The sequence below is a fragment of the Drosophila subpulchrella genome, unplaced genomic scaffold (genome assembly GCF_014743375.2).
Source record: "Drosophila subpulchrella strain 33 F10 #4 breed RU33 unplaced genomic scaffold, RU_Dsub_v1.1 Primary Assembly Seq22, whole genome shotgun sequence".
Taxonomy (NCBI): Eukaryota; Metazoa; Arthropoda; class Insecta; order Diptera; family Drosophilidae; genus Drosophila; species Drosophila subpulchrella.
The window spans coordinates 274,319-298,468 of record NW_023665540.1 but is presented as its reverse complement, the minus strand read 5'-3'; the positions used below and the strand labels follow the sequence as shown (position 1 = coordinate 298,468).

Genomic DNA, 24,150 nt, shown 5'->3' with positions numbered 1-24,150 from the left:
AAAATGCTTTTTGTTTTTTTTTTGTGCCTAAAACGCTGTGCCGCTGTTGACGTCAGCAGAGCAGTCGGCGCAGCGTTGAAGACTGCCTACAAAAACGGTCGTGCAATAAAGAGAGACAGAGAGACAGGTTATTTCCAATGAGTTTTCACTTATGAAATCACTTGCAAGTGACACGTCCCAAGTGAAATCACTTGTGAAATTCAGAATTTTTCCCATGAGTTTTCACTTATGAGCTGTGTATTGAATACCTTCAAAATTTACGTACTTTAAACATCTCAAACTTAACGTAGCACTTACCTGACTTTATTATATTAACTTAAAGAGACGATTAAAGTAACTCTGCTGCGCACAATTAATATGTATGCTTCCCTATCAATCACTCAAACAGAATGCACCGAGTCTTCTTCTCACCCCTTTACTTGATTTCTTTTGTTTTCTCTTCGCTTTTGGCGCGCGCCACTGCACCTATACCCTTTCTTAAGCAAAAATAACTGAATAACTAGGTTTTACTTCTTGAGTAAAAAATACAACACGATTTTTTTAAAAATGTTAGTACTAAAATGTTTTAAATAATTTAATCAATTTTAACGGACTAAATTTCTATAACTAAACTACAAAATTATGTTGTAATAAAAATGTATAATAAATAAACATAACATTATAAGTAAATTTAATTTACTTAGTTTAACTATAATCAAATAATTTACTTTTATAAAACAATATTACTTTTTTTTCGATATACAATAATGCTCCTAAAATATTAGGGCATTCACATGTCGCTGCTCCACGAAAATTTTTCCGCAAAAATATTAGTCGCTAGCCGAACATAACGGAGACACGCAAAAAAAAAAAAAAAACGGACCTGCCGAAACTTGTCTCTGCGAGCGCGGAGTCCAGACAGATTATAAGACTAGAAAGAGAGGGAAATCTCCGAATATCTGCCTCTCTTTGTTGCACGATCGTTTTCGTAGGAATATAGAAAATTGTATGGGATGTCCGCATTTTCACAAGTGAAAATTCAAATGAAAATTTTTCGAAGTCCCACGGGATTTCACTTGTTCCTTATACTCATTTTTCGTATGGAATGTCACGTGCCGGTGACACGTCCCACGTGAAATCACTAGTGAAAATAGGAATATTTCCAAGGACTTTTCACTTATGAAATCACTTGCAATGACACGTCCCAAGTGAAATCACTTGTGAAAATCAGAATTTTTCCATGAGTTTTCACTTATGAAAATATAGACTTTAAAATACATACATTTTTAATTACATTTAAATTTATTTGAATTAGATCGTATTATTCCGATTTTCAGTTATTATATGAAAATATAGAATTTAAAATGCATACATTTTTAATTACATTTAAATTTATTTTAATTTGATTGTATTATTCAGATTTTCAATAAGGGGACAATTATTGTTAGTATTTCTGTTTTTTGTTTTGTTAGTTTGTTTTCACGTTCGTCATCGCCTTTCTCAAACATTTGTCCGGGTCTTTGGAGTCCTTGGCCAACGCTCCTGAAAAAATGTATGGGCATATGATTAAAAAATGCGTTTTACTTTTTAATTTGTATATTTACCTAATATAGCTGTGTATAAACCCTTTGCGGGATTTTTTTTGGCACAAAACATTTCGTCATCCACTTTCGGCTATCGGAACTCATTGAATACCTTCAAAATTTACGTACTTTAAAGTAAGATCAATGGACAACATCTTAAACTTAATGCAGCACTTACCTGACTTTATTATATTAACTTAAAAAAACGATTAGAGTAACTCTACTGCACACAATTAAAATGGATGCTTCCCTTTCAATCACTCAAACATGCACCAAGTCTTCTTCTCACCCCTTTGCTTGATTTCTTTTGTTATCTCTTCGCTGTTGGCGCGTGCCACTGCACCTATACCCTTTCTAAAGCGGAAAATATCCGACTATTTAATTTTTACTTCTTGAGTAAAATATACAATACGAATTTTTAAAAAATGTTAATACTAAAATGTTTTAAATATTTAAATCAATTTTAACTGACTAAATTTCTATAACCTGTCTCTCTGTCTCTCTTTATTGCACGACCGTTTTTGTAGGCAGTCTTCAACGCTGCGCCGACTGCTCTGCTGACGTCAACAGCGGCACAGCGTTTTAGGCACAAAAAAAAAAACAAAAAGCTTTTTGCCTTGAGCCATGTCACCGCGTCCGTACTGCAGAACTGAAGGGTTCAGTTCCAAAAAAAAAGTTTCACTTGTGAATCACAAGGTGATTCCCGAGGGACATGACCTCTTGCACAAGTGAAGAACAAGTGAAACTCCATATAGAAAATTGTATGGGATGTCCGCATTTTCACAAGTGAAAATTCAAATGAAAATTTTTCGAGTTCCCACGGGATTTCACTTGTTCCTTATACTCATTTTTCGTATGGAATGTCACGTGACTGTGACGCGTCCCACGTGAAATCACTAGTGAAAATAATAATATTTCCAATGAGTTTTAACTTATGAAATCACTTGCAAGTGACACGTCACAAGTGAAATCACAAGTGAAATTCAGAATTTTTCCCATGAGTTTTCACTTATGAAAATATAGCATTTTTTGTTGTTGTTGAATTGCCGCGTGCCACTGCACCTATACGCTTCCTAAAGCGAAAAATATTCGACTGTATAAGTTTTACTTCTTTAGTAAAAAATACAATATGAATTTTTTTAAAAATGTTAATTCGAAAATGTTTTAAGTATTTAAGTCAAATTTAACGGACTAAATTTCTATAAATAAACTAAAAAATTATATTGTAATAAAAATGTATAGTAAGTAAACATAACATTATAAGTAAATTCAATTTACTTAAATTTAATATAATCAAATAATTTACTTTTATAAAACAATAAAGTTGTTTATTTTCGATATACAATAATGCTCCTTAAATATTAGGGCATTCACATGTCGCTGATCTACGAAAATTTTTTCGCCGAAATATTAGTCGCTAGCCGAACATAACGGAGAGACGCAAAAAAAAACGGACCTGCCGAAATTTGTCTCTGCGAGCGCGGAGTGCAGGCAGATTATAAGACTAGAAAGAGAGGGAAATCTCCGAATATCTGCCTCTCTTTCTTGCACGATCGTTTTCGTAGGAAGGGGTGGGACATGTCCTCTTGCACAAGTGAAGAACAAGTGACACTTCATATAGAAAATTGTATGGGATGTCCGCATTTTCACAAGTGAAAATTCCAATAAAAATTTTTCGAAGTCCCACGGGATTTCACTTGTTCCTTATACTCATTTTTCGTATAGAATGTCACGTGCCGGTGACACGTCCCACGTGAAATCACTTGTGAAAATAATAATATTTCCAATGAGTTTTAACTTATGAAATCACTTGCAAGTGGCACGTCCCAAGTGAAATCACTTGTGAAATTCAGAATTTTTCCCATGAGTTTTCACTTATGAAAATATAGAATTTTTAATACATACAATTTTAATTAAATTTAAATTCATTTTAATTAAATCGTTTTATTTAGTTTTTAAAAAAGGGGACAATAATTGTTAGTATTTCTGTTTTTTCGCCTTTCTCAACTATTTGTCCGGGTCTTCGGAGTCCTTGGCCAACGCTCCTGAAAAAATGTATGGGCATATGATTAAAAAATGCGATTTACTTGTTTATTTGTATATTCACCTTTTAGAGCTGTGTATAAACCCTTTGCGGGATTTTTTTGGCACAAAACATTTCATTATTCACTTTCGGCGAACGGAACCCATTGAATACCTTCAAAATTTACGTACTTTAAAATAAGATAAATGCACAACATCTCAAACTTAACGTAGCACTTACCTGACTTTATTATATTAACTTAAAGAAAATTAAAGTAACTCTGCTGCGTACAATTAAAAGGGATGCTTCCCTTTCAATCACTCAAACATGCACCAAGTCTTCTTCTCACCCCTTTGCTTGATTTCTTTTGTTATCTCTTCGCTGTTGGCGCGTGCCACTGCACCTATACCCTTTCTAAAGCGGAAAATATCCGACTATTTAATTTTTACTTCTTGAGTAAAATATACAATACGAATTTTTAAAAAATGTTAATACTAAAATGTTTTAAATATTTAAATCAATTTTAACTGACTAAATTTCTATAACCTGTCTCTCTGTCTCTCTTTATTGCACGACCGTTTTTGTAGGCAGTCTTCAACGCTGCGCCGACTGCTCTGCTGACGTCAACAGCGGCACAGCGTTTTAGGCACAAAAAAAAAACAAAAAGCTTTTTGCCTTGAGCCATGTCACCGCGTCCGTACTGCAGAACTGAAGGGTTCAGTTCCAAAAAAAAAGTTTCACTTGTGAATCACAAGGTGATTCCCGAGGGACATGACCTCTTGCACAAGTGAAGAACAAGTGAAACTCCATATAGAAAATTGTATGGGATGTCCGCATTTTCACAAGTGAAAATTCAAATGAAAATTTTTCGAGTTCCCACGGGATTTCACTTGTTCCTTATACTCATTTTTCGTATGGAATGTCACGTGACTGTGACGCGTCCCACGTGAAATCACTAGTGAAAATAATAATATTTCCAATGAGTTTTAACTTATGAAATCACTTGCAAGTGACACGTCACAAGTGAAATCACAAGTGAAATTCAGAATTTTTCCCATGAGTTTTCACTTATGAAAATATAGCATTTTTTGTTGTTGTTGAATTGCCGCGTGCCACTGCACCTATACGCTTCCTAAAGCGAAAAATATTCGACTGTATAAGTTTTACTTCTTTAGTAAAAAATACAATATGAATTTTTTTAAAAATGTTAATTCGAAAATGTTTTAAGTATTTAAGTCAAATTTAACGGACTAAATTTCTATAAATAAACTAAAAAATTATATTGTAATAAAAATGTATAGTAAGTAAACATAACATTATAAGTAAATTCAATTTACTTAAATTTAATATAATCAAATAATTTACTTTTATAAAACAATAAAGTTGTTTATTTTCGATATACAATAATGCTCCTTAAATATTAGGGCATTCACATGTCGCTGATCTACGAAAATTTTTTCGCCGAAATATTAGTCGCTAGCCGAACATAACGGAGAGACGCAAAAAAAAACGGACCTGCCGAAATTTGTCTCTGCGAGCGCGGAGTGCAGGCAGATTATAAGACTAGAAAGAGAGGGAAATCTCCGAATATCTGCCTCTCTTTCTTGCACGATCGTTTTCGTAGGAAGGGGTGGGACATGTCCTCTTGCACAAGTGAAGAACAAGTGACACTTCATATAGAAAATTGTATGGGATGTCCGCATTTTCACAAGTGAAAATTCCAATAAAAATTTTTCGAAGTCCCACGGGATTTCACTTGTTCCTTATACTCATTTTTCGTATAGAATGTCACGTGCCGGTGACACGTCCCACGTGAAATCACTTGTGAAAATAATAATATTTCCAATGAGTTTTAACTTATGAAATCACTTGCAAGTGGCACGTCCCAAGTGAAATCACTTGTGAAATTCAGAATTTTTCCCATGAGTTTTCACTTATGAAAATATAGAATTTTTAATACATACAATTTTAATTAAATTTAAATTCATTTTAATTAAATCGTTTTATTTAGTTTTTAAAAAAGGGGACAATAATTGTTAGTATTTCTGTTTTTTCGCCTTTCTCAACTATTTGTCCGGGTCTTCGGAGTCCTTGGCCAACGCTCCTGAAAAAATGTATGGGCATATGATTAAAAAATGCGATTTACTTGTTTATTTGTATATTCACCTTTTAGAGCTGTGTATAAACCCTTTGCGGGATTTTTTTGGCACAAAACATTTCATTATTCACTTTCGGCGAACGGAACCCATTGAATACCTTCAAAATTTACGTACTTTAAAATAAGATAAATGCACAACATCTCAAACTTAACGTAGCACTTACCTGACTTTATTATATTAACTTAAAGAAAATTAAAGTAACTCTGCTGCGTACAATTAAAAGGGATGCTTCCCTTTCAATCACTCAAACAGAATGGACCAAGTCTTCTTCGCTTATGCCGCGTGCCACTGCACCTATACTCTTCCTAAAGCGAAAAATATCCGACTGTATAATTTTTACTTCTTTAGTAAAAAATACAATATGAATTTTTTAAAAATGTTAGTACTAAAATATTTTAAATATTGAAATCAATTCTAACGGACTAAATTTCTATAACTAAACTAAAAAACTATATTGTAATAAAAATGTATAATAAGTAAACATAACATTATAAGTAAATTCAATTTACTTTATTTTACTATAATCAAATAATTTACTTTTATAAGTAAATACAATAATGCTCCTAAAATATTAGGGCATTCACATGTCGCTGCTCCACGAAACATTTTCCGCCGAAATGTAAGTCGCTAGCCGAACATAACAGAGACGCAAAAGAAATAACGGACCGGCCAATATTTGTCTCTGCGAGCGCGGAGTGCAGGCAGATTATAAGACAAAAAAGAGATGGAAGTCTCCGAATATCTGCCTCTCTTTATTGCACGACCGTTTTCGTAGGCTGTCTTCTACGCTGCGCCGACTTCTCTGCTGAAGTCACAGCGGCACAGCGTTTTAGGCCCAAAAAAAACAAAAAAGCTTATTGCCTTGAGCCATGTCACCGCGTCCGTCCCGTATTTACCTAAGTCAGACTTCTTATTGTTTATCACAATTATGGCTTCTTGTTTACAAAAATTAACTTCATAGCCTCTGTCAGTGTTTCTTGAAACCGGAAGCAAATTTTGCCGTAGCTCCAAAACAAACAAAACTTCTTGCAGTGTTATTTCATCGTTCTTCTACTTTCCTTTTACTTCGATATTTACTTGGGCGAGACTCCATTTACTTTTGTACACACCACAAAATTGGGTTCGTAAAATTGACCAACGCAGAGAGTTTACTTATAACTATTGAGGATGGTTGTATTTTTATTTGTATTTTCTTTGTTTGTATTTTGTTATTCCAATAGTAAATAGTTGATAAACTATTAAAAATAGTTATCCTAACGTAAGCCTTCCACACAAAAGTATGCAACAATAACTTTACAAATTTTCTCTATTGTGTTGTTTTTAATTCCCAACTTCTCGTACACCTAGACTCCCAAGCCGAACTCTGAAAAGTTAAGACTACTTAAAACGTATTCTCTAAGGCAGAGACCGAAAATATTTATTATTTCCAATTTTTTTTTTATTAAAAAAATCATTCACTTAGAAAGATTTTTTAAAACAATCAAGAACTCTAATAAGATCCAAATTGGTATGCAAATCCACCATGACTTTTATTTTATGAGTTTTATTTTAACAAATCAATGGTAAAAATGATTTGGTGAGTTTTATTACAATACTTAGGCAATAATTTTATTTTACAAAACTCAAAACGCGATTGTGGCTATTGTATAAAGTATTTAAATATGATTCAAATTGGTTATTGTTGGTTCGGCCATTCAGTTTCAGTATATGTACATAATTAACAAAATTTTCTTGTAGCAAAAAAAAAATGGGTTAACGTTTTTGAACACCTTTTTTTGTAACTAGATTAACTACATTTTTTTATGGGCCTCATAGCTTTCGATTGAGCAGTGAGATCTTAAAAGTCTCAAGACCAAGTTAAAATTAAAGAATTCGCGGATTGAAGTTTATCCTTTCTTGGGTTAAATTATGATTGCAAAGTATCATGCTGATAATAAGGGCACTTTTTCGGTCACTTGACCATATGGAGCATTCGACCTAAAGCACTCGCAACGTGAAGAATTTTTGCTTCACTAATCAAATTGTTGTTATCAAATACGGTATGGAGTCCAAATATTTTTCTTTTTTCGCCTTAAGAATTAAACCTCCTCCTAACAAAACCTGCGAATCTCTGGGTCATGTCAATAATATGCAGTCTAAATATGCAATGAACATTTATTGTTTTCAAAAAGGTCTTAAGCAAAACATATGAAAAACTTAAGCGAAATAATCCGCGAAGAAAAACCTGAAAATATTTTTTTTTATTTATTTAAGTTTGCAATTGAGCTTGTGAACTTCCGCATCTCCATCGAGAGTTAAAAAGCTGAAAAAATGTTTTCTTATCACGAATAAAAAGACCTACCACCAAATACCCCTGCAGAATTTCCTATTTTTTACCATTAATCCATTTTAAAACTAGCTCATTGTTTAACTTCATCTTTGTTAACTTTGTATGATTGAACTTCATGGCCAAACCAAAAAGAACCAATTTAAATCATATTAAAGCACCCGTTATAATGGCCATAATCGTGTTTTCAGATTTATTTTGAGTAAGACTTATAGTAAAACTAAAACTAAAAATAAAATTCAGAAATAATAATTATAGTTTGAGTTTTTTGTTTAAATCGTATACATTATCCTTTAATCCCTTCCAACCAAACTTCCCCCGAAAAGTTTTTATATTTACATCGGGTTATATTTAAAAGTAATCATTTTATAAACCGTCTTGAAAAATATTGGCTAAAAAAAATCTCCAAACCGTCCAGCCTGACAGCTCGAGCTTTAAAATACCAAATTTCGGAGTAGTTGTCGAAATGTTGTTGCTGATAAGAAACTAATAAACATTGCTAATTTTCAGGTGTAAATATAGGTCAGCAGCACAAGATGCCATATTTTGCATCCTAGCTCTCGAAGTTTTTGTCTTCGCAAGTACTCTAGAGCAAAAATTCGTGCAGATGGCATTTTGGTTTGCTTTTAAATTTCTTGACATTTTACAAATTTAAGTAAACCAATTCCGCAGCCGCAAGCAGCTGTTCAGGGCTGCCTGGCGGGTAATTCAAATTTTTCATTTTTTCTTTTATTTTGTACAATATGCGCTTTAAACAAGTATTATTATTTTTGTGACACCCCTGATAATGATTACGGTCCCTGCTCTAAGGTCTTCAAAATACTTCCACAATAGCTGGAAGTCACTTTTAAAAAGTGCAATTTGAAAACAAGGAAGAACGCTATAGTCGAGTACCTCGACTATCAGATACCCGTTACTCAGCTAATGGGACCGAGGGGAAATGGAGATATGCAAGCAGCAAAGCGAGATTGAAATGCGCCACCTACCGGCGGTAGACAGACTTAAGCGTTATGGGCGTTAGAGTGGGCGTGGCAACATTTTTTTGGATTAATCGATAGGTATTGACGAGACCAATACATTTCAGTTAAAATTTTGTATCTAGCATGAAAATTGTGGGCGCCACAGATTTGGGCGGCTTGTGGGCGTTAGAGTGGGCGTGGCATATTCGCGTAACAAACTTGCGCTACGTACAAGGCTACGGAATCTAAATCTGAGATCCCAATTCTCTATCTTTGATAGTTTCCGAGATATCCACGTTTATATATACGATTTTTTGAAGTTTGTGGGCGGTTTGTGGGCGTTAAAGTGGGCGTGGCAAACTTTTTTTCGGTATTGATAAGAACAATACATTTCAGTTAAAATTTTAATTCTAGCATCAAAACTGTAGGAGCCACAGTTTTGGGCGGTTTGTGGGCGTTAGAGTGGGCGTAGCACTCTGCTGAAACAAACTGGCGCTGCGCAGGAATCTCAGGAATCTTCATGCCTAATTTCAGTATTGTTGCTTTTATAGTTTTCGAGATCTCAGCGTTCATACGGACAGACGGACAGACGGACATGGCTAGATCGACTCGGCTAGTGATCCTGATCAAGAATATATATACGCTTCCTTCTGCCTGTTACATACTTTCTGACGAATCTAGTATACCCTTTTACTCTACGAGTAACGGGTATAAAAAGTACAAACGGTTCTTACTTGTGAAAGTTCTCGGGGCGTCACTGCTGGCCCACGATAGACCTTATTAACATTATTTCATCTGGTGTGCTTTTCGACAACATCTTCCAAAACCAAATTTAAAATATGTCATGCTTACAAGTTCGTCTTTTACTATTGTGGGCAAAAGTAAGGTGTTTTTATTTATTTTAAATTTTCATGGGGTGGTACACCATCTAAAACTCTAAAGAAGGAATAAGAGGGATGCTATATTTATTTCTGTCCGAATAATGAAATGTGAATATTTATCAACAAAATCATCATTTATTATCTTTCAAAATATTCTCCAGCAAGATTTATACGCTCTTCGATGCGGTCAAACCGAAGCACTTTTACCATTCCGATTGAGACATCTCCAAAGCATGATTTTGTAATGCTTCAACAGCATATTCAGGCGACGAAAATAGTTGACAATTTGAATCATTTTTCTTTTGGTGTGCAGGAATAAAGAGAAGTCATTGGGTGCCAAGTCAGGGCTGTCCGGCGGATGTGCCATCATTTCGACATATTGGCCGGTCAAAAACGCGTTGGTTTGAGTTAATGTGTGAGATCTTGTATTGTCATGGTACACAATGATCCGTCTTCTCTTGTTCGTTTTTTCGAATTACTCCAACATTGTGGTGTACCACTCAGAATCGACCGTCCTGCGTTGCTCAAGCGAAACAGTCGCCACATGACCAGTTTTACCGAAGAAACACGTGACCATTTTCTTCGAAATGCTTCTTTCACGAACAACTTTCGTTGGATTTGGCTCTACTTTGAAGACCCACAACGTGGATTGTTGTTTAGTTTTTTGATTTCCAACGAGAAAAACCTTTTTAACGGCCAGGTGTTCATACAATATCGAATGTTGCTGGTCGAAGAAATTACCAAGGATGCCTCTGTCTTACGGTATGTCACATGATGATCTTGCATTATATGTTCACGCACTGCATCAATGTTCTGTGGCAGAACGACTGTTTTGGACGACCTTCGAGCGAGTTTCCTTTCATATCCTTTCAGGATAATGCACCGGCTCTCATTTCACTCGTTCTTTGTGACCATATCGACTAAAATTCGACTCATATCGTTACGCAACCACCGTATTCGCCTGATTTGGTTCCGTGTGACTTCCTGCTCTAATAATATAAGCAAGTGCCTATACGACTCTGAGTTTTTGTTACTTGCAGATGACCTCAATTTATTCAAGTCCGTCAACTCAACTTAGGCACTCCACCAAAATAATTTAAATAGATTCGGCAATTGGTGCTCTCGGAATGCATATTCCATTGCTTCCATTGAATTTCTTAAAATGCTTTTTAGTTAGATGCAACAAACGAATAAATAATGTTATCTGCTCGAATTCTATTAATACTCATCTTCTTGTCTCAAGTAACTATTGCCTAGACTTAGGAATAATTTTCAATTCTAAAACTGTGTTTATTGAACACATCAACTACATCATTCCTAAAGCATATGCAATTTATAGATTCATAAAGCGCAATGCAACACATTTCTTTGACCCATACTAAGCTTAGTTTATTCTCTTCTTTGGTTGTTGGGAACCCGACTGGAGTCGTTCATATCCGTCGCGTAGAGCGATTGCAAAAGCTTTTCCTGCGTTTTGCTCTTCAAAGTCTCCATTTTACAGATCCCGCTCCTTCTTATACCGCTAAATGTAGTCTTGTGCATCTGTCCTCACGTCAAGATCGAAGAAATGTAGTTGCTCTTGGATTTGATTTACTTGGTGGCAAAATTGATTGCCCTGCCTCATATATTTCTCTGGTTTTAGTAATTAGCTAAGACCTATTTCAGTAGCCAGTTAAGGATTCGAAATATGTTGGCGGATAAATAAAAAGAAAAATAAATAAATATTGTGGACTCCAAACCGAAGAGCAGTATTTTAAATTAGGATGGATCATTAAATTCTTTAGACCAACGCTTTATATACCCAAGAACTCTCATAGATTTATTTAAAGTAGAGGGAGTCAAATTTAAGTTTTGGATCCAGGAGAACACCTAAATCGCTAACTGAATATATTCGGTCCAGAGACATGTTGTGAATAGAATAACTCATGAACGTTAGGGTACCCCTATAGAAAGTCATAACGTTGCATTTAAGATAGTTTAAATTCAAAAGATTGTACTGACACCATTCCTGGAATCTATTAATATCTGACTGCAAGCAGAAACCAAACTCAATATTATATGATAAACAAAACTTAACATCATCAGCATACATTAGTACACGAGAGTGAGTTACGTTAAAGGAAAGATCAGAGAGGAGCACAAATGTTGCAAAAGAAAAGTAATAATGCGTTCAAATGTTTAAAGAATTGAAGACAATTCAGAAATTCCTTTATAGTTCTGGACATCTACCTTCGTACTCTTTTATTGGAATGAAATAATAAATAAATCTTTCCAAAAAGTATGAAAAAAATGGTGAGATAGACAAATAAAAAAAGTTAAGAATCGCATTACGAATAGTTCGGGCACAAAACTTAAGCACACACCTAGGGAGTCCATCTGGCCCAGGAGAATAGGTTGGCGTTATAGTTTCTAAATCATTTAAGAGAGAACTTTAGGTAATAACAGCAGATAAAATACAATTTGCCATATTTAAGTGATTAGGGTACTTAGTATTAGACCAGGAAACGGAACTATAGGTAGCTTCGAAGAACTTAGCAAATAAATTAGCAATTCCGGGGTCCGCAGATGCCTCAATGCTGAAGACTTTCGCTTAGCATTAACGAAGTTATAAAACTGCCTTGGATCCCTTACATCGGTTCAAATACATGGAATAGCAATGGCTGTTGAGTACACTAAAATTAGTATGAGCCACCACATATCGTGAAAAATGGGATGGCTTACCAGACTTCTTGTACTTTTTATAAGAGTTTGTTTTAAGATGTCTAAGTCTTTGCAGCGCATTGGTAAACCAAGGAGTCCGGTTTAACTTTGGATTGACACTATCAGGAACACATTTATTAAAAAATAAGTTTAGGACACTATGAAATAGTTCAGAAGTTATTTCAATATTCTTGCAATTATATAAATTTGTCCAATTATATGGTAAAATCATGTTGTAGAGTTTATTATAGTCACATTTAAGAAAGCATTTACTTTTAGTTGGAAAAGTAAAGGAGAGAAGGAATCAACGCAGGGAAGACAAATTGTTAGTTCTAATGTGGGATGATATCGATCTTCTGGAACAACAATTGCGTCAATTCTAGATACCATGACTTAAGACGGATCTCAAATGAAAACAATATCTAATTGTCTATTTAGTGAATTACGTATAAAGCTTACTTGTTGTAGTGATAATTCTAACAGACCATAAACAACGTCATGAACAGATAATAGTGTAGAGAGAAGTGAGTCAGTGGAAGTGGACCAAGAAATTTCAGGGAGACTGAAAGCACCCAAAACAATCAAGAGATCCCTGTCGGAAAGACAAGGTGCCCATGAAAACAAATGGTGCTCATAAATTATTAAGTCGGATCCAGGTGAAAGATAAGGACAGGTTACAAAAATAGATGAAGGTTGCAAAGAAACTTTAAAACTAACGAATTCTATGTCGTTGGGGTTAAGAAATAATATTCTGTCCGATGCTATTGTAACTCTATGTACGCTGTTGTGCATGCGTTCCAATAGCTTTTGGTGTTGTTTTCCATTGCTCTTTGCAATCTTTCACCCGTTTCTTTTTATTTAAACTGTTGTAATGTACCAACCTTAAGATCTTTAAACGAAATTTTTTGAAAAGTAACTAATAATAAAGCTAGCACTCGTTACTTATCCGAGTTAATTACCTGAGTATGTAACCCCATGTAATAACAAGCAAAATTGCCTAAATAAAGACGGAAAGTGATCCAAAGCGAAACGTCAAAATTTAGATTTTTGTCGGATGCTTAAACTCCCAGCTTTTGAATTCCGACCTACGCAGCATTCTGTTTCGAGAACTCTAAGTGAAAGGTTGACTTCAAAACTTAGTCCAACGTCAATTTCTGGCCACACCGCGTGCAGTCGAAATTCACATAAATCTTTGCCATCAGTGATTATTAAGGCTCGTGTATGCTAAAAAACAATTGAATAACCAACTAGTCAAGCTCCTAAATCAGAAAAACAGAAAGAAACAACACATAAATTAAAGGAAGACAAACTGAACAAGAACAGGCTATAAACATCTAGCCAGCAGCATGTTGTCCGTGGGGTTCGGAACCAAGCTGTTCACAATCCAGGCTAGGCTAGTCGAGAGTTAGAAAGTATCACTTGGAAATAGCCCCAAAACAAAAGATTAAAATCTATCTAAAAATTACGTAAATCAAGTCGGTAAGTCACCCAAGTCGGTAAAAGCGTTGCATAACTCTCTTCTTTCACCTGTAAATGTCTGCACGAGAATCAACACTAAGTCTTGAGTATCGACGGCGGTTGCGAAGAAATAATTAAAACTTGTCTCTCCAAGGAATTTCATCTAGTTTACTCCTGGAACCATGGAGCGCTTCATCGGAATTGTCAGAGGGTAAGTGATCGCATGCTACTCTAGTTTGGATTGTTTCGGGCAAGCCGCCAATTGAAAGAATTTTACCCCAAAAGCGAACGGGTGAGCTAAAACCCTCCAAAACGAATAACCGGCTGCCGTCCCAAAATACAAAACCTTCGGTGATGATCTGGTTTGCCTAAACATAAGTTCGGCCGAGATAAGCTTTCCAGGCAGTTTTGTTTTGATTGTGTTATTTGTCTTGGAAGATTTTGGCTGCCCATAAATATAAATTAAAGGGAACTCATTGCGTTTAATTACGGGTTGCCTTGCATAAGTAAATCAAAGAAAAATAAACGAAGGAAGAAAACGAATGAAATGAATTAACAGATTTGACCCATACAAAGAAACCAATCAATTGCACTTATAACTAAGAAAACCTATGCCTGGAATAGAAATTTAAACGACCAGTTATGTTAGTTAATATACCTTGAATGCATATCATGAAGTTAAGTAAATGAAGTCTTGATTAATGTATGTCAATTATACCCCTACAATATTTGTTTGGTAAGATTTAATTATATATATATCATGATGAAAGGCTAAGTCCCCTTTAAAATTTTCCGAGGACATGGGGCTCTAAAATAAAATAATAATTAACAAAACATTTTGGGGTTCTCATTTACTACCTTAACGGAAAGAACCAAGGTTGGGAGGGTGTAGAAGGGTAGGACGAACAACTTATGTGCTGCTTACCAATTTAATTTATCCGCCACTGTTCAGTTCCATTATTAATTTGAGGTTTTAGTGCGGACTTTCTATTAGGTAGTTTCTGGAGGGATCTTTAAATTTCGACGTAACCGCGATCTACAACGGCCGCAACAACCCACCCAACTCCTCCCGCTAAAGCTGGGGTATTAAAAGGTCCCAATCGCGAGTTAGTTGTGGATTCATGGGCCAGTAGGTTATCTCCAGAAGGAGATAATCAGCACCCCACCCCTATGAGGAGAGCGATCGGTTTTATACGTATTAAAATTGTTGGACAGAACTTCTAAGTCAGATATCTCCGGTTACAGCCAAGTCTCAGTCAAGACCAGAATGTCTTTATTAAAAGCAGAGGAGTCAGCATAAAGCATAGGTAGCTTCATATTAAGTCCCCTTATATTGTGATAGGCCAAAAAAAACTGCTATGTGTTTTGTCGCAGGTACTACCGGGGAAGGCCTTCTATAAGATCTCCGTCTGTTAGGAAAAAATTCTTTCATGACCAATTCATCATTAAGCAAAAAACTTTTAGAATTTAGAACATTTAAAAAATGTAAAACTAAATAATTAAGCGGGACCAGGAACTCCTCCAGAGCTTTCTGTACCTATGGGTACTGCCAGCAGCGAAGTTTTAGACCCCTAGCGCCAATGGATTCCGACATAGCTGCTGTTACAGATCGGGTAAAAATGCTGGAAGTTAAATTGGGGTTCCTCCCACAGATTTTAAATTCAACTGACAGTGTTTTATTATACAGGTCTACCTTAAACTCTTTGAATTCAGCAACTATGTTTATAGGAATATCAAAAAGTTTCTTAAAGCGATCAATGGTCAGTGCCACGTAGCCATCCAAATCACGGTCTATTTCAACGCAAGAGGCACTAGTCTTAGAAAATTCAACGCACACATCAATAAAATCCCTTACCCTGCCAACAAGTCCAGTACTTTTAGGATACATGGCTGTATTTCACAGACGACAGTTAATAAAATCGTCATCGGGTGATGATCCAAACTAACAATCTTTTTTTGAGCAAAAGATAGCCGATTGTTTAAGGTATTTTATATTATTAAATCAAAATTTAAAAAGATATATATAAAAGCAAAAATAAAAAGAATTATAAATACCTCCCTAAATTTGACACTAAGATCAAAAATAAAATTTTAGACATACAAAAGTATAAAAGTATAAGTGCGCGTAGAGACTGCAAAAGCAAGAGAACACGAGAGAGTTACTATAGACTAAGCGTGGCATGCGAAACATAAACAAAATATACACGACAACAGTTTAAATAAAAAGAAAGGGGAGAGGGATTACAGAGAGCTATGGAAAACAACACAAAAAGCTATTAACACGCATGCACAACAGCGTACAGAGAGTTACAACAACAAATGTATAGGCTTAATTACAATTTAGTTTTGTTAAAATTTCAACTATTAAATAGACAAAAAACAGGACACCAGTCTTACAGATATTAATAAAAAAATTGAAAATACCATAAAGCACAAGATAAGCATAAAGTATAAAGTTATAAAATAATACTATTAGCCAGGGAGGGACATCTATCTGCATTGCATTTACGAAGTCCATTTGTCAATATATGCCTGCTGGCATCTCTCGGTCGTTGGAATATAGTTTACCGATATATTTCCTTCTATTTCTATATCTTCGTATGATATGGTGGCGCATATTTCTAAAGTAAACATGAAGGGGCAGAAGGTAATTAAAAATTTTTTTTCTTAATTGCATCTCTAATGGGTCCAGACGCATACCAGACGGAAATGTAATAATATAACGTAAGACTCTACATATGGGTGCATGAAATGCGCTGTAAGCCAAAATAAAAAATATTTTAAAAGACCTTAGGCACCTAACAGGGACATAAAAAATAATTTTGCTAAGTAATTAAGTAAAATTAAAAATTTCGTGTAATGTGTAATGTGTAATTTTTTTGAAGGCCAGAGCAAAGCATTGTAAAAATACTACAAATATAATCTATAGGGAGCCGCAGCACTATTTGACTACGGCTACTGCTCTCAGTGGTGTAATAGTAAATATGCTGTAGCATTTTGTTGAAATAAAATTTGAGGCAATCCGTTGGAAATCCAAGAGCGATCTTGATATCCATTGGATTAAGATTAAGTCTGTGACTTTGAAAGTGAACGGTCGTGATTTTCTTCTGCGCTCCGAATTTCTATTTGTTTTCATGTTTGCCGTCGCACTATGGGGAATTTGACCACTTTTTTTGATCAAAACCCATTTTTTAAAAGTCGTTAAAAATAGTTTTTGTTCATCAGAATGCATCAGGATAACTCAATATCTAATGTTATTAACAGAAAAGTTTAAAGTTTATCAGCTGTTAAAGCCTGTTTTTATTTCAACGAGGTGGCAGCGCTGGTAAAGCGCCTATTATTCTTAATAGTTTAAATTGTCAAAAAGTGTAAAACTAAACATAGCTCTGAGATTTTTGAAATACCATCCAATCAGAGGGACTTGTAACTAGTGTTTGTGACCTTAATATTGTATTTACTGATTGTGGTGCTCGTATATTCGTGTTCTAGTTCTAACCTCAAAAAAATAAAATCTTTAAGTTAATTTGTATTTTTAAATAGAGCTACAAAGTGATTCCAGCTGTTTCCACCTCTGAAACCTTTTTTATCTTGTAGAGTATTTAATTCTCATTAGGCTCGGTTAGTATAAAAGTGCACTTTTGCGCACTTTCTCTAAAATTTAGCTTTAAGGACCTCTACCTAATATGGTATATTTCTCCCATTTTTGTCTGGTAAATGCCAGTTTCGATGTTATCTTAAGAGAAAAAGTGTTCAGCTATATTTTTTATTAAATAACGTTTATTTTAAAATTATTTTACAACATCATTTCACTTACTTAACGTTGATATATAGGATTTTAGTATTTTTGTTAAGAATTATAGTGATAACAATACAAAAAATTACAAATTCACTAAAAAAAATGGAAAATAAAAAACGCCAAAATTTTTTTTAAAACCAGTTTGGTCTTTTTAAAAAAAAATCAAGAAAAAAAATTTTTTTATATGATTGACAACGCCCATCTTTTTTTAATTTACTTCCTTTAAATTTTATATACTTAATTCTAAAAACAAAACTTTTAAATGTTGCTTCGTTTTAAGTTATTAATTAATGCCACAAAAAGTGGGCAAATTCCCCATAGTGCGTCGGTTCAAATGAAAACGGTTCAAATGAAAACTTGTAATATTTGGACCGTAAATTGATTAGGCTCCCCTAGCCATATCAAGTATTAGAAACTACAGCTATAGCGTAGCATTTTGAACACTAGTAAGGACCCAGTCGAATTTCAAACAAACGAAGCGTGTTTCAATTTAGACCTAACAAAAGATGAAAATAAGCAGAGTTTCGTGTACTGATCTCTAAATTGCGTAGCATTTCGTTTTACAATACCATACATAGCATATGCCTTTGGATTTAAATAATTTATATGTTCAATAAAAATAAATTTAGCATCAAACAATCCCGGGATTCATTTCTTGAGGTGAGAATATAAAAATATATTAATGGAATACGATCAAAGTACAATAATTATCCATTTTGACAAGTTTAATGTCGGCATATTTTGAGAACACCCATTTTCCACTCTTATTAAATTATTTTGGGGAAGATCACAATTAGAAATTTACATCACAGACATAAATATTTTGAGATCGTCAGCAAACAAGAAAAATGTAGAATCTGCTATGCAATAGCTTACAGGGGTGGTCAAAAGTATTTTCACAAAACAAAAGTTAAATATACTCATAATTTGAACTTACATCTTGTTAACTTTGGCATCAATGGAAACGTAATTTAATGCCATTTGAATGATACAATACATTTCTTAACCCATTCAGTATTTATTGAAAAGGACGAATTTGTTTGAAAATCTACTTTTTGAACTTTTTTCCTCGACTTGAAAACTTAAATTTTTTGATGCAAAAAGTTTCTTCAAACAAAAATAATGGTAACTGCAAAAATAATTTAAAAAAAATCATTTTGCTTACATTTTTTGGCGCCCAACGTGGGGCTGTGTTTGCTAATTTAAAAAGTTATAGACAATTGAACAAATCCTAATTTATCGTAGTGAAAATTTACGGCCGCTGTAGACGGTCATTCTCTCAAGTGAAAGCAGTCTGCTCTACTCTCGTCGCATCGCAAAGCTCTTCACAAGAGCATCCGACTCATCGGCGCTACTGAATTACAGTTAGCCCATTCCTTTGCTGCCCGCATGTCATCGCCGCTGTTGTCAAACTTCAGTTTTGCTGCGCGCCTTTCGTCGCCGATGTTGCCAATTTTCAGTTGGTTGTTGATCGCATTCGCACACATTTCGCACCAGGATCGCTGCTCGCCGCACTTCGCAAATTGATCGACGTTTATCATTGCTTTGAGTAATATCTACGATGTCAACTATTGAGCAATGTAAACGCCAACGGACCAACATTAAAAGGAATATAGCTCGCATTGAACCCCTTGTAACAACAAGCACTGCCGAAGACAACGGACTTTTTAGCGCAGAACTGCGATGCCGGCTAGGAATTCTGGAGTCTTACTTCACGCAATCTATGGCAGTCTAATCTGAAATTTAGACGTTGGATCCCAACGTCAGCGGTCGCGGAGAATTGGAAGACAGTTATGTCGAGACCAATGTCGCTATCAAGGATCAGCTAGGTGGGGAACTCAACAGCACCAGACCACCACATTCACCGTTTTCGCTGGCCCAATCCAGGTCGATTGCTCTGTCATCGTCGAAGTTGCCACGTCTTACCTTGCCAAAGTTCGACGGAAAATTTGCAGAATTCAAAAATTTCATCAACTCGTTCACACAAATTATCGCTCGTGAGGCAACCATGTCCAATCTAGAAAGGTTCAACAATTTGCTGCACAGCTGAAACGCCGTTGTCAATATCTTCAATCAAGCAAACCCACATCGCAAGGACGATTCCATCCAAGCAAGCCATCTCGAAATCTGTCGTATGGGCATGAATCATCGTTCGCAATCACTCAATCTGCATGTGCGCTATGCTCTTCAGCTGGCCAGAAACTGTTTGGATGCCCAACATTCAAAGCGATGACAAGCTTTGGGAGGTGGAATCTGGCGCTCTATACAAGCACTACAGTTTAGGATTCCCACGATCGCATTTTAGTCAACCTTCCCTTTAAGGATGATCCCTCTCGTCTTGGAAACTCCGCTGAAGTGTCTCGTCGACAGTTCTACGCAATAGAACGACGCATGCAGAAATTCCCTGAGTTGAGATCTCAATATGTATGTTTTCATACATATACATATGAAAGTGTCACTCCAAAAATTATATATAAAGCATACGCCGATAAGCTATGAAGTGAATGCAGTTAATCTAGGGATAACATTTAACCATACTTTATCATGGAGCGACCAAAATTTTCATTCTCTAAATCGATCCTAACTGAGGAAGTTAGACTATTAATCGCCAAAGTTATCCTCCTGCCCACTCTCTTTTGCGGCATAGAAATTTTTGGAAATTGTGATGCGCGGGATTTGCGCACATTAACTGTAGCTTTTAATTCAATTGCCCGTTATGTGTTTAACTTAAGACGTTTTGACCATGTATCAGAACTGACATATAAAATACTTGACCTTAATTTGACCTCCTGGATCGATCTCAGAACTTTAATATTCTTTCACAAAATAGTGAAGAGTGGAGAACCAAAATATCTTTTCAATAAACTTACCCAAGCCACATCTGTAAGAACCAGAAATTACATATGCCCTCGAATACAAACACTGTGTTCGAGAAGGCAATTTTTCATAAATGGTATCCGGTTATGGAATAGATTGTTCCAATCACCAATACAAAACAACTAGGAGCGCAACTTAATTTTACAATAAAGTTACAGATCTTTTAAAGTACAAGTACACATAAGTATAAAAATGAAATGAAATGAAATAAAATAAAAATAAAAAAAAATATATATTAAAAACAATAACAATAGTAACTAAGAAACTACAAACATTTGATGTTAGTCATTAATATTAATTAGGAGAGCGAGAGAAATTGTTTTAATAATTTAAAAATAATAATAATGTAAAATTTCAACTCAATGTGACTAGCGCAATAATTATAAGTGTGCACATGTAGCGCTAGGATATAAATAAATAAATAAATAAATTTGTCCTATTCATGCAGGAATATCAGGCGCTAGGTCACATGACATTGGTTACCAATCCAGCCCTTCACGAGTCGCATTGCTGTATACCGCACCACTGCGTTTGAAGCCATCCGACTATTCCGATATTCCTGAGGGTGAGAAGCACCCACTACTACTTCCCAGCAAATCATCAATGGCAGTTAAATATGGCCGCCACCTTCACACTCGAAACTTCCATGCCGGACCAAAGGCGTTGGTGTCGCTACTTCGTCTGAATTTCTGGATCATCAATGCAAGGGACTTAGCGCGCCGTATTGTTCGAGCCTGTACCCACTGCATTCGATATCGAGCCGTACTACTGCAGCAAGTAATTGGTCAATTAACCAAGGAAAGATTGCCAATCTGTAAGCCCTTCAGCAAATGCGATGTTGATTTCTGCGGACCTATACACACATATCTCCGAAGACGCGGAAAGCCTCGTATGTCTCGTCGTCACAGATATTTACTGCGACAACGCGACCAATTTCGTTGGCGCCTCCAATCACCTGCACGACCCAAGGAAGTTCCTGTTTAATAAAAAGACTCAAACCGCAATTCAACAATTTTGTGCGGCTGACTTTATCAGCTTTCACTTCATCCCACCCAGGGCTTCGCATTTTGGTGGGCTGTGGGAAGCGTCACTGAAAAGCACAAAAGGCATACTCAACAGAGCTTTCAGCAGTCGTGGTTGAGATAGAAGTCATCCTCAACTCACGCCCCTCACATCGATGTCATCAGATCCAAACGATCTCTCAGCTCTGACAGCAGGTCACTTTTTGACGGGAAGATCACTGCGTTCCATGCCAGAAAGTATCGTCTACGACTCTAAAGCCAGCAAATTGCAACGATTTGAAGCAGTCACGGCATTAAAGCACTCCTTTTGGCATCTCTGGTCTACAGACTATTTTAACGCAGACCGATCGAAAACGAAATGGACTTCCCCATCGCCAAACATCGCTGTCGGTACCATGATGATTATTCACGAAGATAATGTACCCCCTCAGCACTGGAGAATGGGTAGGATGGAATCCCTAGTGTATGGGCGCGACAACAGAGTCCGAGTCGTTCAGCTGCGCATCCCCAAGGGAACCTTTTGCCGCACTGTTCACAAGCTCGCTGTACTTCCTATGTCTTGAAAGTGCACCCTTTCAATGGGGCCGGGGTGTTGGATCAGATTATTAACAAAATACTGTATAACCCTAATGTCTACACATGTTCAGCTGTAAGCCCTCTAATAACTCTCCGCTCTGCTCGGCTTAACGAGCATATAATCTTTGAAAGAGAAAAGTCGTCTGTGTCTTGAGTTTCGGTTGTTCGATCAGTTTGGTGCACCATAATCTAATTTAAATGAGTTATAATTCTAGAAACGCTCTATAATTCAGTCACAATACATTCGCAGGAGCCTTCTTTGTCGTGCTACAAATCGCTTTAGGCTTAGGAGAAATGAATTGTTGTTGCTTGAATTTATTTATAGACTTAAAACGATTTCATATTTGTATCACGATATTATACCATTGATATGAGATTTAAAACAAAATAAAAAAATGAATCTATTTGACAAAAGCAAAGATATGGCGATGCCTTTTTTTGTTAAGTTTATGTATATCTTTCAGTTACATGGTGTAAAAAAAACTTCTTCATTATTATTTTTTCCAACTTATCGCATCGCAGACTTATTATGAATTTCGAATTGTCTGTACATTTTGGACACGCCTGCTGTAAGAGCATTACAATGCATTCTAAATCATACAAGTGTTATGATTAAGTCTCGTTGAATTCTCGGACCCGTAAACATTATTTCGTTTGGAGAATGGGCCTTTAGCTATCTTCGCAGAAGCATCAAACACAACTCAAAGCTTCGTTGTGGTACTTTGGGGTCGATGAACACAATGGTGCGCAATGATGTAATGAGGGTTACGCATATCTACTTCCTGGGCGGGACTGATATGTCCTCGTACTCATCCATAAATGGTATTATCCCTTGTTTGAAGATCTTTACTGTGTAAGGGCTCAAACTCTGCGTCTTCCAGCCCAGTGATACGAGGAAAACTGCAACGACTTATCTTATTATTGGCAAACTGGCAGTTTATCAGGAATGGCAATCCAAGACCTAGCAACATTTTAACATCCATTTATAGTTGAGAAAAGTGATTTGAGATGACGAGTAAGTCGATCCGCTGAGTCTTAAAAAATAGGGGTCAGTTTAGGGAAGGTTTTCTGGAATCATTCATTGGAAAGTTTGTATCCCGTCTTCGGTTTGGTTAAGAGATATAGGCCGAGTTATAGCTACCTGAGTAGATCAAGAAAAATCACATTTGCGGGACTTTAATTCTACAATTACTGAAAATTTCAAAATTGTTCAAACCTCGGCGATTCCTGATATTATCTGTTGAATATGCTGCAACTTTAGTTGCGAGCGTTTTACAAGCTCTTCTCCATGACAAAATCTAGTTCCGAACAGAAAACCAATAATAAGCTTGCAAATCTTCTTACAAACTAATGACGCAGCTGCTGGTTGTGACTGAGATTGGAACTCTTGAGTAGATTGGCCTTTATGTAATGTAGTATGGTAAAAACTTTTACACAACGTGCTTCGCGATTTCGAATTACATACCACTAGTATGTGTCCTTGTCTCAGACAGTTAAAACAGAGCCAACTGTTGTAAGCTAACATACATAGGTTCCTTGAGTGGTTGAACGAAGCACTGCATTCCAAAAATTGGCAATACGAATATCGCAACATTGCTCCCATGTTGGTAGCGACAAAAAATCGAGCTTACTGTCATAAACAAGTTTTATTGTTTTATCTTAGATAACTGCATTCAAAATTTCAGTATCTGATCCCAATAACTAAAATGATTCCCCAAGAGCAGACATGGTATCTAGAATCGAACGAATATTTTTCGAAAAAATTCAAGGCGAGTGCAGCGGTAATTGTTTTTGAACTAAGTATACATAAC

At 35.8% G+C, this 24,150-nt stretch overlaps 1 protein-coding gene across 10 annotated transcripts in view; it reads left to right on the top strand.

Annotated features, from left to right (window-relative positions):
• Nucleotides 1-24,150, top strand: part of LOC119559353 (UDP-N-acetylglucosamine--peptide N-acetylglucosaminyltransferase 110 kDa subunit) — a 286,535-nt gene that overhangs the window by 200,639 nt on the left and 61,746 nt on the right. The window contains exon 10 of one of the 10 annotated variants that reach the window (XM_037872402.1): nt 14,223-14,250. The exons of the other annotated variants lie outside the window; for them this stretch is intronic. Coding sequence (XP_037728330.1) covers nt 14,223-14,235 — 13 coding nt within the window. The 3' untranslated portion in view covers nt 14,236-14,250. Of the gene's footprint in view, nt 1-14,222; nt 14,251-24,150 lie in introns of those variants that run through there. 10 annotated transcript variants of the gene reach the window in all.